A 14,807-nucleotide genomic window follows, 5' to 3' on the forward strand; every position below is an offset into this window, starting at 1 on the left:
CTTCATTGTAGGTCGTCAGGATCTGATTCTCTGCTGACAGTGGCTCCCTCAAGACTGAATTTAGGGGAGTATAGGGTAGTAGCTAATAGGCTACTGACCCCTGGGGTCCCAACGCCCCCTATAGGACCTTTTCCTGTGGGAAGTGGGCATAACCTTGTCCCAGAGTTCCTAGGTTTGCCAACACCAAGAAACCCAACTCCGAAAAGTCGTGTCCACTTCAGGTTAGACCGCCTTATGAGTGGTACAAGCTTGGGGGGGGGCAGGCCTATTTGACTAGATAATTTTCCCGCCTGTTCAAGTGCCAAATGGATTTTGACCTAGAGGGTCAGCTTCTTCTCCTGTGAGAGAAACCAGATTCACATACCAAAGGCTGTAGGCGCTTTGAAGCTCCCCTCCCTTGGAATGTTAATCTGCAGGTCATTCTGTGGGAGGAGGTGAAAACACTCCCTGTCCAAGCAGGCCTGTTTTCTAGTCTCCCAAGAGCAAATCCCTCACCCTTTGGGGGTCAGACCCTCATCTCTGGTGGCAGGCTGATAATAGCCAATCAGTTGTCACCAGTGGCTGGTAGGGTTCCAGGGGGCAACTCTAAGATGCCCTCTGTGTGCATGTATTCCTAAATCCGACACTGGCATCAGTGTGGGTGTATGAATATGAGATGTTTGATACCAAACATCCCTCTTTTCAGTGAAGCCATCATGCAGCTGGGAAACTCGTTTTCACCAAGCAAATGTTTTAAAATGGCTTCTCTGATCTATTGTACTGGCAGCAGTGGGACTGACCAGCACAGGGGCATATCTGCTCATGCAGCTATGTCCTCCCATGTAACATAAAGCACCTGCCTTAGGGCTGTAAGCCATCCTGTAGGGGTTACTCACTAATATTTCATGCAGTGTTAGAGGACATGGCACAGAGGGATATGTATCCTGTTCTGTTTTCACTTTTGGGTCTGCACCAAAACAAGCAGCCGTCTTGCACGGGTTTGGTGAGGGATCGTTTGGAGTGGTGCAAGTTGTGCTGCAGGCCCCAGTGACCCTCTTTAGTACCACAGGCCCTAGGTATCATGCACATTATATCCTAAGGGCATCGTAATACGGATGCCGGAATATCCGTCACGTTTGTGACTGAGTATTCCCTCTACCAATTTCTAAATCAGTCCCAGACTCTTTATAAACTGTTCAATTTGAATGCCCTCTCTTGTTGGGTCACCGGCTAATCGGATTGGATATCGCCTTTTCTACAGCAACAAACCTTTTATCCATATACATAAGAAGCCAAAAAAACTACCAAAATACTCATTTATTTCAACATATGGAGAGCTCCTGCAAGAAGAGAAGGATGTTCTAACATTAGTGGGTGGCTGGAAGTATGACTAAGTTAAAAACCTGTGTTCAGTGAACTGAATTATGCTTTGCCGGCAAGAACCTACAGTTCTTTAAGCAAGCATACTCAACCCAGCTTTATCCAACAATAGTTCTGGTCCTAAGCAGGAAGGATGCTGTTAAGAAAGACAATAATAATACTCTCCCTTCTTACCCAACATTTCACCATCTCTCTCACGCGCACACACACACACACACACACCTATCCCATTAGGTTATGTCTCTAATTTAAGGACATGATTAGAGCTTTGGTTTATGTTTTATATTTACACCTTCTTGTTGTTTGTAAATTGCCATCGTTTGTTCTGGCCCGTATTGGCTTTTGCTACTCCCTGCACTGTGGGTGATTGATTCATTCATTGATTGGACGTGTTTGATTCATCTATCTTTTGTGGTCTTTGAATTACTGCTCCTTGCAATGTTTCTGTTTTAGACTCAGTTCACAAAAGAGCACTCACTGTTTATGGGGCAGCAGATCCTAATTATACATTATAACATCATTAATTTATGAATGAGCTTTTATTCATCCAATCATGTATTTATAGCCCTGTCCAAGAGCACTTTGCCTAGCAAATGTAGTTAATTATAGGGCTGATGTTCTTCTCTACTGTTTGAATCATGCTTAGCATGGCATCATCAAACAGTATGTTCTCTGGTCCTCATCAGGACGGATACTTTTTAAAAGGATATTGAGGTGTGTGTGTCTGGCATCCAATACCTCCTCTTGCAAGCTAGTGGCACTGAACTGAATCTTCTCCACCTCAGCAGTACTCTTCTTTGACTGCTTTTGACTATGTAATCTAGTTGTGACCTTTGTATGTGGATGTGCACATGTGCATGGGCAGAATGGCATCTGGGTATGTTATATATATAATTTGTAGGAAAACAAAAGGCATTGGATAATGCCAGGCCTTAAAATATGGATCAGCAAAAATATGATTGCCACTTTCGTCCCACATACAACACCTTAGAAGAATATTGGGCATGTTTTTATGTATAGAAGGTATGGTGTTCTTTCTATTCACAGACTTTAATTGTGCATTCATTTCTTTGTGTGGGAGCATTAATTGAGCATTAATTGAAGATCAAGTGCCAGGCTTTCTGCCAAATCCTCCTGCCAAATCCTTGCACACTACCTCAAAGCATCTTGCCACTGCCACCAAAAAAACGTTGTTGGAGCCAGAGACCGATTGCACAACACACCCTACATAAGACAAAAATGAACAATAGACAGTCAGATGTAAAACATTGTTTAACAAAAACCAGTAAATGCTGGCAGTTACCATCAAACAATGACAAAAGATTTAATTTTTGGAAGCATTTGAAGAGACAACTACGCCCCAGATAATCACAAAGACCCTGGCAGACTCTGCCGCTGTACAGCCACGGGTCTAGATTGAAGGCCATGGGCCTAGAAAAAGGTTTGGCCTGCCGTAATATGCATATAGAGGTACCACTGTGAACTGAACTGTCCAGCAATCTGCCAGGTAAATCTTTTGTTAGAAAATAAAATACCAGCCGCCTTGCACTCTCAATCTTTAATCAAATATGTTATCTTATCCAACTATTTGTATGAGTTTGACATTTGGGCACAGGCTATAAATCAAATTATCTTGAAAACAGTGTAACTGATGTTTTTACAAAATTAATTATTATACCTAATCAAGCAGCAACTTAGAAGCAGCAACATAGAAGCTGGACTAACTCGACTTGCAGTAGAAAGGGAAAGGGAACTCTCCAATTTCCAGCAACAAAGGACTTAGACCCCTGCCTCTCTATATTCTATCTTGGCGGCCATCTTTGACTAATCCCCCACTTTGGCGGCCATTTTAGACTAGTCATCCTCACAACCCACACCTAAGGCTAAACTGAACGCGCTAATCCCCAACAACAACAGACAAAGGACTAATACCCCTGCCTCTCTATATTCTATTTTGGCCATCTTAGACTAGTCATCCTCACAACCCACACCTAAGGTTAAACTGAACTCTCTAATCCCCAACAACAACAGACAAAGGACTAATACCCCTGCCTCTCTATATTCTATTTTGGCGGCCATCTTAGACTGATCTTCCACTTTGGTGGCCATCATAGACTAGTCATCCTCACAACCCACACCTAAAGCTATCCTCTATTTTTCTTTTCTTTTCATGCTCACCGCCCTATAATCTCACCCACCCACCCACACCCCCCCCCCCTCTTCTACCTACACCTCTTCCATCATGGAAAGCATGGGCAATCATACATACAAAATTAACTACCCACCCGAGCTCACCAAAAAAAACGCCAAACTCTTCAAACACAACTTCCTGAAGGCCCACCCCGAAACCCCGTTTGTGGACACCTATTTCTCACTAATTAATGGGGCCACGAGCACTGATATCATCCTCTACACTCCACGTAGAGCACAGTGGAGGAAAGTGTTCCTCTCCACTCTCACTATCTCCACCACTAGAAAATCCGCTCATGGGCTAACACTTTCTATTACACCATCACAACTTTTCCCTGGCAGAGCCACTATCTCCATCTACAACAATGGGATCATCCTATTCCAATCCACAGATAGGAACCTTGACCTACTCGACAACCTGTTCCCCACCTTCATAGATCATATCTCCAACCGACGGACCCCCACTCCTAATACAGCGGATTACACAACACCCTCAACTCCCAATCGTCAAGCTAACTCGCCTAACCTATCACAGCATCTGAACGACACACACCCCTCACCTCCCCCCAGCGCTGTAATCAGTCACCCACTCGATTCCTCCTCTCCACACCTCTCATACACTAGCGAAGATCACTCCCCTTCTTACCTCCCTCATACCCCCACCCTCCTTACCCTTCACCGCACACCTCATACGAGCCTCGTAGAACCCACCACCGCCCTGAACATATCTCCCACGCCCCGCTGCAGGACCATCTTTCACCCTACCTCCCCCCCCACTCTCACTCCCCACTACCACACTCTCCCAGCTAGACTCACGGAACACACCACCTCCCTTTCCCTAACCCCTCAACCTCTCTCCCCCCCATTCTCAGCCCCCACTGTCTCACTTGCACCCCCACCATCTACAACCTACACTCACCCCTCAACTCAGATGCGTCGCCTCCCACCAGCGCCATCACCTACGCTACCAACGCCCCCCCACCTCATCCACACCCCCTACCCACAATCTCTCTCAGCCTTCGTATGCCACCCCACCTACTACTGCCGCAGAGCCCTGCACCGTCGCTAGCGCATCCCTCCCCCTCCGCTCCAGTACCCCACTCAACCACTCGTCCACGGCTCTCATTCCCAATACCATCCCCAATCCAACCCTGGACATGATTATATCCACCCTCCTACAAGTCAAAGAAGATCTCCGCACCATCAAAGAACTTCTCTTCACACACCCCAGACACCCCCTACCCACCACTTCCGCCCACAACAAGTCCCCCACCCTCCCCACAGACCCTTTCATTCATTACCCCCCGCGTCGGCCCTCTATCCCCGCTCACAATATCACCTGCCGCCCCCGTCGCACCCTCAACCCCCTCTCTGACCGCGACCTATACACTCTCCTCCGCTCATATGGCCCAGGTCCCACAAAACACACAACCAACACACGCCTTCCCATACCCACGATTCTCACAAATCCCCTTAGGCCCCCCACACTGAGCAACAGAAGCTTCGTCCCCAATAATCTCAGAAAAGTCCCCCTTTCTCTAGAACACTCGACCACCCCTCTCACTCCCAGACTCAAATGTCTCCTTCTCAACTGCAGATCGGCCCCGAGACACTCCTCCGGCATCGCAGATCTCATCTTAACAATGGACCTTGACCTAGCCATTCTGACTGAAACGTTGCTAACTGAAGCCTCTACACCTATAATGGACATACTAGTCCCCCCCAACTATCACATCATTAGACTCGACAGAACTGGCAAGACGGGCGGGGGCATCGCATGCATTTTCAGGAGCAACCTCGCCGTCACTAAAGCCACCTCCCCCTCCCTCACCTCCTGTGAACTCATCTGCCTCGATATTACCAGCGAGGGCAAACCTGTATGCTCCCTGCATGTCATCTACCACCCACCCGGGGACAACCTCACCTTCTCCCAACAACTCATGGACAGGATAACATCCAACGCCGGGCGACAGATCACTCAAATCTACCTGGGTGACTTTAACCTCCACTGGAACGACCAGAAAGACGCTGTGGTGAATAGTCTCAAAACTTTCCTTAATGCGCTTGACCTCACCCAAATCTGCAACAGTCAGACACACGACAAAGGCTCTATCCTTGACATTATCGCCAAAGAGGACTCTATCCATCTAGAGTCAATCCTACCCTGTGACTGGTCAGACCACCACATCATCACATTCTTCATCAACGAAAAGGTCAAACCTAACCCGGCTCAACCCACCAAAACCAAGATCCGGAAAAGGGACATGAAGAATCTTAACCCCAACTCCTTGCCTTCACACATTCGCAGTCTCCTCCTTCCCCCTGCGGTCGTCTCTGATGTTCATTCTTTGACCGACCTCTACCTCGACTCCATGACGTCAATAATCAATTAAGCCGCCCCCCCTGCAACTGAAGAGAGTCTCCACCAAGAACTCAAACCCATGGTATGATGGTAGACTCAATGAAGACAGGCGTGCTATGCGAATGGCAGAACGCACCTGGAGATCTGAACCCTCGGCACTGCACCTTAAAAAACTTAAGAATAAGAGAAATGCCTACTTTAGGAAAATCAAGCACTCGAAATCAGACTTTTTCAGCCAACAGCTGGACCAAGCAAAAAACCGACCAAGAAAACTGTTCGAGCTAGTCAAAGCCCAAACCAAAATGCAACCCATACAACCAATCAGCACAACAAGTGATACTCCAAGCTGTGAAGACTTTTCTACTTTCTTTAAGCTAAAGACCGACAATATAAGAAGTGATCTCCTCAATGATGTAAACCGATACTCCAGCCCCATCACCATCAGCACAACTAACACTCAACCTAAAAACAACGCGTCATGGACGTCCTTCGACACCTACTCTGAGGAAACAATTCACAAATTGCTCGGCGCCTTGCAGCCCTCTAATCACCTCACAGACCCCCTACCGGCTAATGCTGTAAAAGACTTCACCCCCTGCTCCTCCCACTCTGGACTAAAATCATTAACGGTTCCCTGCAACAAGGGCTCATCCCAGACTCCCTCAAGGTAGGGCAAGTCACGCCTATACTCAAGAAACCTACAGCTGACCCGGCCGACCTAAACAATTACCGCCCTATCACCAATATCCCCACCTTGGCCAAACTGCTAGAAAAATGCGTACAACTCCAACTGACAAAACACATAGATCACTTTGACCTCCTCAACCCTCATCAGTCAGGATTCCGAGCTAAACACAGCACGGAAACGGCTATGACACACATAATTGATGACGCCCTTCAAATCCTGGATCGCAATGACTCCTGCCTCCTCATCCTTGATCTCTCCTCAGCATTTGATACGGTCAAACATGAGAATCTTCTGGAGTTGTTAAATACCAGAATGGGTTTATTCGGGACTGTCCTCAAATGGTTCACTTCCTTCCTACATAACCGGTCTCAGAAGTTCAAGATCAACAACGGGTTGTCCTCATCTGTGCCCGTAACACTAGGCGTCCCACAAGGATCTTCCCTATCCCCCACATTGTTCAACCTCGTCATGGAACCACTCACCACCTTGCTTCAGGCATCGAATGTACACTTCCATATGTACGCCGATGACACTCAACTTTACCTCAAGCTACAATCCCCGGATGACATCAAACTTCTGAACTCCACACTAAGAAACACCCAATCTTGGCTGGCCGATAATCACCTCAAACTAAATGCTCTGAAAACTGAGTTCCTTCTGATCGTGCCTCCGGCGAAAAAAGCCATCACCCAAACCTGGCTCAATCATCTAACCGCACTCAATGTCCAGCCCACCATTGTGGACTCCGCGAAATCCCTAGGCATCACACTTGACTCCAATCTCAACATGCAGCAGCACATTAGCAAAGCAACTAAAGGGGCTAATTTCCAAATCAACACTTTGAGGAAACTCAAACCCTTCCTCCCACCCAAGGACTTCCAAACTGCTGTACAAGCCCTAGTCATCCCTCGCATAGACTACGGAATTGCGGCTCTCAGCGGGCTCCCCCCATCAACAAAGGCACCCCTAAGAGCCTCCCTGAACGCTGCCGCGAGACTCATCAATGGCTCAAGAAAACACTCGCATATATCCCCTGACTTAAAAACCCTTAACTGGCTGCCTTTTGAAGCCAGAATACAGTTGAAAATTGCCTGAATGACACGCTCGGCCGTACATCACAAGTCACCCAACTACCTCACTCAAAAGCTGACTATATCAGGAGGCTCACCTGAACTCTAGTGTTACTGGATCAAAGACTTTGCGTGGCCTCTGTATTATTGGTTTCCTGATTGTTTATCGTGTTATACTCGTATTTGATTGCTTTCCTACCCTGCAACTCACCTACTATTATATTGTATTCAAGAATTTGTTTAATCACCCCCTGGTTGCCCCTTCCCTCTATATCTCTAAAGCGCTCTGATATCTGCAAAGATCTTGCTCGCGCTATATAAAACTTTGAATGAATAAATAAATAAATACCTCTTTAAAAAAGTAAAAATAGAAGTCTCTGCTCATTTTTGCAAAGTACCTCATTTACTGGGCCATCTCGAGTAAAAGGGTGTGACGCGCATTGATCTTCAAAGACAGCCCCCTAGTAGTAGGATGTAGGAATGTGTTTTTGCTCAATTTTCCAACAGCAGTAACATCAAACCGAGATTACACATCGATACAGAAGTTAGAACGCAAGCCTGAGGAACAGGTTCATTTCCTGCGCTCACGACTTGGGTAGGAATCGGGTGGCTCATGGCACTAAAGTGCGTCTCAGGCGAAGTCTTATGTTATCACGATGATACAGGGCACAGAAGGAGCAATACATTTGACTACTGCAGAGCTAACAAGGATGGTGAAGTATTCACAAATTGATATGAACCGGTTTGTCTATTGCCTGCACGTTTCAATGACTTAACATAAAAGACTGGCTGGAAAGTGGTCTTATGATGGGTGTGGACATGTGCAAGGGCAAAATTCCCTCACTCAGACTTACTCCCAATTAAGTACACCAGTGGCAGAAGTGGGCTGATCCGTTGGCTCATGCTGTAGTGGGCGGCAGAAACATGTGGATTACCCAATAGACTAATGATTGAAGAGGAATGGCTGAAAGCCCCTTTTTGTACCAATATAAATATATATTTATTTTACTTTTGACTAATGCCAGACCTCAAAATACTTGTTTACAAATACAGAACCGCTTCCACAACAACTGGAAAAAAATTCCTGCCCGCGCACTGACGTGATCGACAGGCCAACTCACCCTTTATCATCATGGGCACCTACTTTCCCGGCCTGAAAACATCCAAAATTCATAAGATTGTGCCACCAAAGCATGAGGCAGAAAGCCCTGTGTTTGTAATGATCTGAAGATAGGAAGTCACCTTACTCACTGTCCACCTTGACAGAATATGTGTGAGTGCTGCAACTCACAAATGTAACTTGCCATGCTAGCTAGGAGTGGCAGTAGCATGCAAGAGATACATGGAGTGGCAGGGTCAGCAAGCACGTGCGGAGTCGCAAGGTTAAATTGACACTTGATGGGTAGAGTAGGGCACGCCCAAGATGAGGAATGAGGACAGGGGTGGCCAAAATTACCATGGGCTAGTTTGCCCGAACCTGGACAAATACAGTGGGGAAACTGACATGTCTCTGTCTTTAGAGAGGCGGCAGGAAATAGAGAGAAGAGTAGGCCTGGCAAAACTAACTCTGTGAATGTCTGTAGAGAAGCAGTTGGAAAGGGCTATGGAAAAATGGCACAGTTCATCCGTACTCATACGTCGTCAAACTTAGTGCTCATTATCCATTTGTAACTGTTTAAGACTGTGTAGGATACTGTTGGCAAATTTTAAAACTGTGTCAGACGAGTAGTCATTGGAGAGAAGTGAAAACTGGATTTATTTTTGTTCTACTCCTAAAGAGATGAATCAATAATTGATGCACTCGTTTGTAAATAAACAAGACAACATATTTTCAGTTATTTAGTTACTTTTCGAATTTGCGCCCATTTTGTGTTTTTTAACTGCTTTTTTATTTTTGGATAATCTTTTCTTGTGTAGGAAAGTTAACCTTAGAGCAAATCAAAGCTGGATACTCGTCTCTGAAGAAAATAGAAGACTGTATTAAGAAGAACCAGTCAGGACGGACCCTGGTGGAAGCATGCAACGAGTTTTATACGCGAATCCCCCATGATTTTGGGTAAGTAATGATCTATACCATAACAGAATGGAACAGACCTATGTTGTTCTGCTATCTGATGCGATCGACATGTACAACTTTGAAGCACACTGACTCTTACATCTTTTGAAGTATAAGGCACAACTCGTACATGCATCACGCAGAGTGGGGTGCTTTTCAGAGATGGAAAGTGTACACTTTTCAAACATATTAGGAGTGTGGTAATGACATAATCAGGGGCACTAGTTCCTCAATTTCCTTAACAGGTCACACTCTAGATGTCTGTTCCTCTGTGAAAGAGCAGGATTCTCGAAGTTGCTGCAAGGCGCTCTCTGCTGCACATTTCACTATTCACATTCTCGAGGGCCTTAAACGCATGTACAGTTCTCAACAGACTAGCTACATATTGAGTTATAAATAGGTAGATTGTCTTTTTTGGTTATTTTCATTTTGTATTCAGTGCGTTTTTCTTCAGCAATATACAATCATTAAAATTGTTATAAAAAACAAAAAACGCATAATACAAGGTATTTTTTATACAAGCATGTGACGTCATAACCAATTGTAAAGTAACTTTTTCTTCTACGTAATGCGTTTCTTACAGGTAAGTGTTTCTTCTACTATGGTAGCTAATTCAGCATGAACAACTTGGTGCAGAGGTGAGCAGTAGAGATATGACAGACTGCAGAAGAGCAAAATGTAATCTAATATGAAGACTTGTGTGGAAAAGTGTGAGGTGTAATCTGATTGTTGGCCCGGGTGACAGTGAGACCTTTCACCGTTTCCCTCACACTCATCAACGTTGGCTTATTGAAAACGAGTAACGCTCTGCTCCGTGCCTTGTTAAAATTAACTGCAATTGTGTTGTGTTTTTTAACTTGCTTTGATTTTGTTTATCCTCATAGAAATGCTTCTGAATTGTTTAATTAATTAACTTAGCCTCCAGAAGATGACCTACAACAAACATTGCCTTATGTTACAGCTTAAAGACACCACCCATGATCAGAACAGAGGAGGAGTTGAAAGAGAAAATCCTGCTGCTCGAGGTGAGAAAAGCCCATAGGCCACGCTAGAGCTGTCAGTTCAAAAGCACTGCTCCATGTTTCCATTCACTGTGGACCTTCACCTCACAGTCACTTTGTGCTAATGTCTGTGAAATGCAATGAGAAACCAGGTGAGCAAAGTGAAATTAAGACTTGGAATAGAGCTGAAGTGAGTCATTTTGTCTGCTTCTCCCACAGCCCCCACCTTCTTAATCATTTAGTTGCAGTTGTGTAGTAATTGTCCTCAGTAGGGTTCCCTAGTACAGGCTCGTACAGTAGCTTTATCTTGGTTCCCAGTATATACTGCAGAATTGTTACCAGTTCGTTTTCACATAGAGGTGCCGGAGTTTAAAAAAATAGCAGAAGCCTGTGGGTGTAACAGTGTTTGCCTAAGCCTCTAGGTGATGAGTGAAGCACACTTTTCATGTATTTCAGCAAACCTTGTGTATGCTCATTTTAAATACCATGAAGCAGGTTGGAAGCTCAAAGCTATTTTAGTAACTGCTCTTTTCTATCTCGGTATGCACTGGTAATGCCATTTCAAGCTTGTTAGAAATATTACAATCTCTAGCATGGATAGATTTTTCTTTAATGGCACAGCTGGGTGTTTGAAATATCCTTTGATGTTATTTTCACGTTTTCTGTTTTTCAGGCACTGGGTGATATTGAGATTGCAATTAAGCTTGTTAAGAAAGAGGCAAACAGCCTGGAGCATCCCCTTGACCAGCAGTATCACAAACTGCACTGCGCGCTGCAGCCACTCGACCACAACTCCGAGGAGTTCAAGGTGAGAGTCCACACCCTTCGATTCAACAACGTACAGACAAATGTAATACCAAAGAGTGCAAGGCAACCATATGAATAATTATCTTCTTACAGTTTGACCATTGAATGTAATATTATGTGCCGTAAGAATGGCAATGCAGCACCACTCCTGCATCATTTAAGAGTGTGGCACCTTCTGTGCCACCTTCTGTTATTGGATGTCATTGCTGCCTCCAGTTTCATTCCATGCTGATGAACAGGGTTGCCTTTGCCTTATAGCTTGTTCTGACATTTTAATTGGTTTTCTTGGTAAGAAGTATCTCAAGAGACCCAAAATAATGGGAGAGCCACTACTCCTCTGTCTTTTGTAGTATGCTAGTACATCAGACTGTTATTAAGTTCAGAGTGAGACTGCGCTACCAGTTTGGAATGTGCATCTGGGTTAGAACATGCAGGAATACCATCACCATTTTCAGGCACAGTAGCTGTGCTCGCCATTTGGTTCACCTCTTTCTTCCTAGCTATAATTTATATAAACGGTTCCTCATATTGAGTATCCCACTATGCCGAAGCCGCCGGCATCGAAGGCCCAGAGACCCCAGCCGATTCCGCGGTGCCCGAAGGCGCGCCAGCGGAGTTAGGCTACCCAAATATGCCATGCATCGCTTTGTAAAAACATTGAAGCTGGGCAGGGGTCGCTCCGGGTTCTGGAAAGGGGAGAAACCTCGGAGCCGACCCTTCGGGCTCTACACCACCCACATCCCTCTTCGCGTCGGCCGACGGATGGGGAGAAGTCGAAGAGTGATGATGCTTCTTTGACCTCTTCTTTTGCTGCGACTCAACTGAGGAGTATGAATACGAGTGGAAGTGGTCTCTGCAACCGGTTTCCTCGACCTCCCACGTGACCGGGACCTCGAACGGTGCAGATCCGACTGCCGGGCGAAGCTTTTGGGACCACTCCCGCAAAGACTTTGGATTCATAGTCCAGCAGTCTGAACACAACTTGTGGTCACGTTCCAGGCACCACAGGCACACGGGGTGCGGATCCCTCACCAGCATCGGTTTTCGGCAGGAACCGCAAGCCTTGAAACCGGGCATCCATGACGTGCATCAGAAGTCGAAGATTTAAAACTGTGTCGACTAAAGTCGGCAGAAAGTCAGTTAAAAAGTGACTGGAGGTACCGCTGTCTCCGGATCTGCCCTGGCTGGGACAGAAAAACAAAGAACTGATATCAGATCGCGGGGCAGCGTCTAAGTAGCTATGGCGACGTCATCCCGGCGACCACGATGCCAACGACGAACGCGGATCCGACCGATGCCACCTTTCGACGTGCAGGGGTACTGCTGACGAAAAATTCTCCGGATCCAGTCTGACGCCTGGGGGTAATTCTAAAGGTAAGGAATTTATAACTAATCTATGTCTCATAAAGATATATTATTACCGAAGGTAAGTAACTTGTTCAACAATTCCTCATATACAGTATTTAACTACATTCATGTAGACAAGAGTGCTATAAAATTTCACACATTTGATTAACCGATGGAATTGGCAGTAGTCCCAAGAGGACAGTGTTCCTTGGGCTGAGTGTGTAGCTCAAACTAAGCTATACAAATACTGGCAGTAATGCATAGCATAGCATAACTAATCAGTCAATGGTCTGTTGATGGCAAAGAGGGCTTTCCATTGACTTTTGAAGCCATAAAAGTCTGACTTGCCAGTGCCAATTGGAGATCTCATCTGGCTGAAAGGACGACCTTCGTCAATACTCCATTCTCTACACTGACGCCTTCACTTGGCCTGAATATAAAAAATATAAGGCGTCATTCAGTCATATGCTGCATGCGTAGCATGAGTAAACTGAATTTTGTAATTGCAGCTGAAGCTTAAATCCAATGTGGGAGTCTTCACTCTTGCAAGAGGAGGAATGTTGTAAGCTCTAAGATATGGGCAGAAAGATTTCTTGCAAAGCTTCTGTAGCCATGAGAGAAGCAACTTCTGCAGTACTGTCCGCAGGTAAGATACAGAATAGTGGGAGATGGCAGCTCAATTGACACATTTGATCCTGGCCTACCCATAAGTCATCAGAAGGCACATTGGCCTCAAAGTATACAGTGAAACCTTCACGAGCTCTGGTGGACTTGGGTATTAATCACAACTTCATTGTGCAAGTCATGAGGGGATTAGTTTAGTTGAAATGCCAAGACCTGAGTGTTGGAGAGGCTGTTTGTTGGGGAAGGCTTCAGAAACTTGAGTCTTTTTTCGACTAAGAATGATGTGGCTAAAGCGTTACAGGTCATCAAGTTAGATCATAGCAGGGTACCAGGCTGTTAGTGCCAAAACTCAGAGTTAGCCCTCTTTCTTCAGCGGATACATGAGATGGTTCTATTGAGGTTATAAATTATCCACAGTAATCACTGTTAACATATATCCCTCTATAATCCGCCTACTGTTATTCACAATCCTATCCACAAAGGAAACAAGAAGTAAAGTCTGTCCGAAGGTGTTGAAACTAGAGGAGCCCAATAAAAATGAGCCTACCACCAGTAAGTTGCACCTTTCCAGTTTGCTAAAATGATACCCATTTAAGCCACAAAATAAGCTGAAGTTATCTTCAAAATCCTCATCCGTGCCACCAATCTGATATTGACCCTCCGAGATTAATTGATGCTTCCTAAGAAAGAACAAGGTTGTGAAATTTCTCAAGCTAATGTCCCAATGTAAAACAACGGATTGAGATTGATCTTGTGTTCTTGATTTCTTAACTAATAAATCAAGGAAGAGATTTAGATTGACACTTTTCCTAGAGTTCATCCCAAATCTGCAAGAGTGGTATTTACTTGTTCGAGCTCAACAATGCTTGCATTCCTATCCTCACCCTCTAAAGGCAGTGGGAGTGTCTCTCTTCATGAGGGGTGCATTAGTAATTTTGATTAGTCCCCTTTTCCCTCCGTGGCACCTGCCATCCACCGGATACAGACCTGCATCCCTAATGGGTACAAGTCATGGGGTTCTTGAAAGACCTCGTTAACTTCACTTACTCGAGGAGAGAAGCCCTGAAACAGGGGACACAACACATGTACCTCTCAAAGGTCATGTTTCTTTAACATCTGATCACACAAATCGGTATTTGATATTGTCCATTTGTTGTGGACAGTGCTTCCAAGAGGTTTCAATGATCAACTGTGCTTTATTAAGTAGAGGATTATATAACAAGGTCCAAAACTGGTCCAAGTGGAATCTTACATTATGTACTCTACCAGTCTGTTCATTTCACATATTGGGGCTGTGCTGATA

At 45.2% G+C, this 14,807-nt stretch overlaps 1 protein-coding gene across 2 annotated transcripts in view; it reads left to right on the forward strand.

Moving 5' to 3' along the window:
• Positions 1 to 14,807, forward strand: part of PARP2 (poly(ADP-ribose) polymerase 2) — a 388,402-nt gene that overhangs the window by 251,361 nt on the left and 122,234 nt on the right. For both annotated transcript variants that reach the window (XR_015297579.1, XM_086931868.1), the window contains exons 12-14: positions 9,587 to 9,725; positions 10,687 to 10,750; positions 11,400 to 11,534. Coding sequence is in view for 1 of the 2 variants with exons in the window: in XM_086931868.1 (XP_086787994.1) it covers positions 9,587 to 9,725; positions 10,687 to 10,750; positions 11,400 to 11,534 (338 nt within the window). In the remaining variant the exon portion in view is untranslated. The remainder of the gene's footprint in view (positions 1 to 9,586; positions 9,726 to 10,686; positions 10,751 to 11,399; positions 11,535 to 14,807) is intronic.

This window comes from Lissotriton vulgaris, chromosome 7, assembly GCF_964263255.1.
Source record: "Lissotriton vulgaris chromosome 7, aLisVul1.2, whole genome shotgun sequence".
In the NCBI taxonomy this organism is placed as follows: Eukaryota; Metazoa; Chordata; class Amphibia; order Caudata; family Salamandridae; genus Lissotriton; species Lissotriton vulgaris.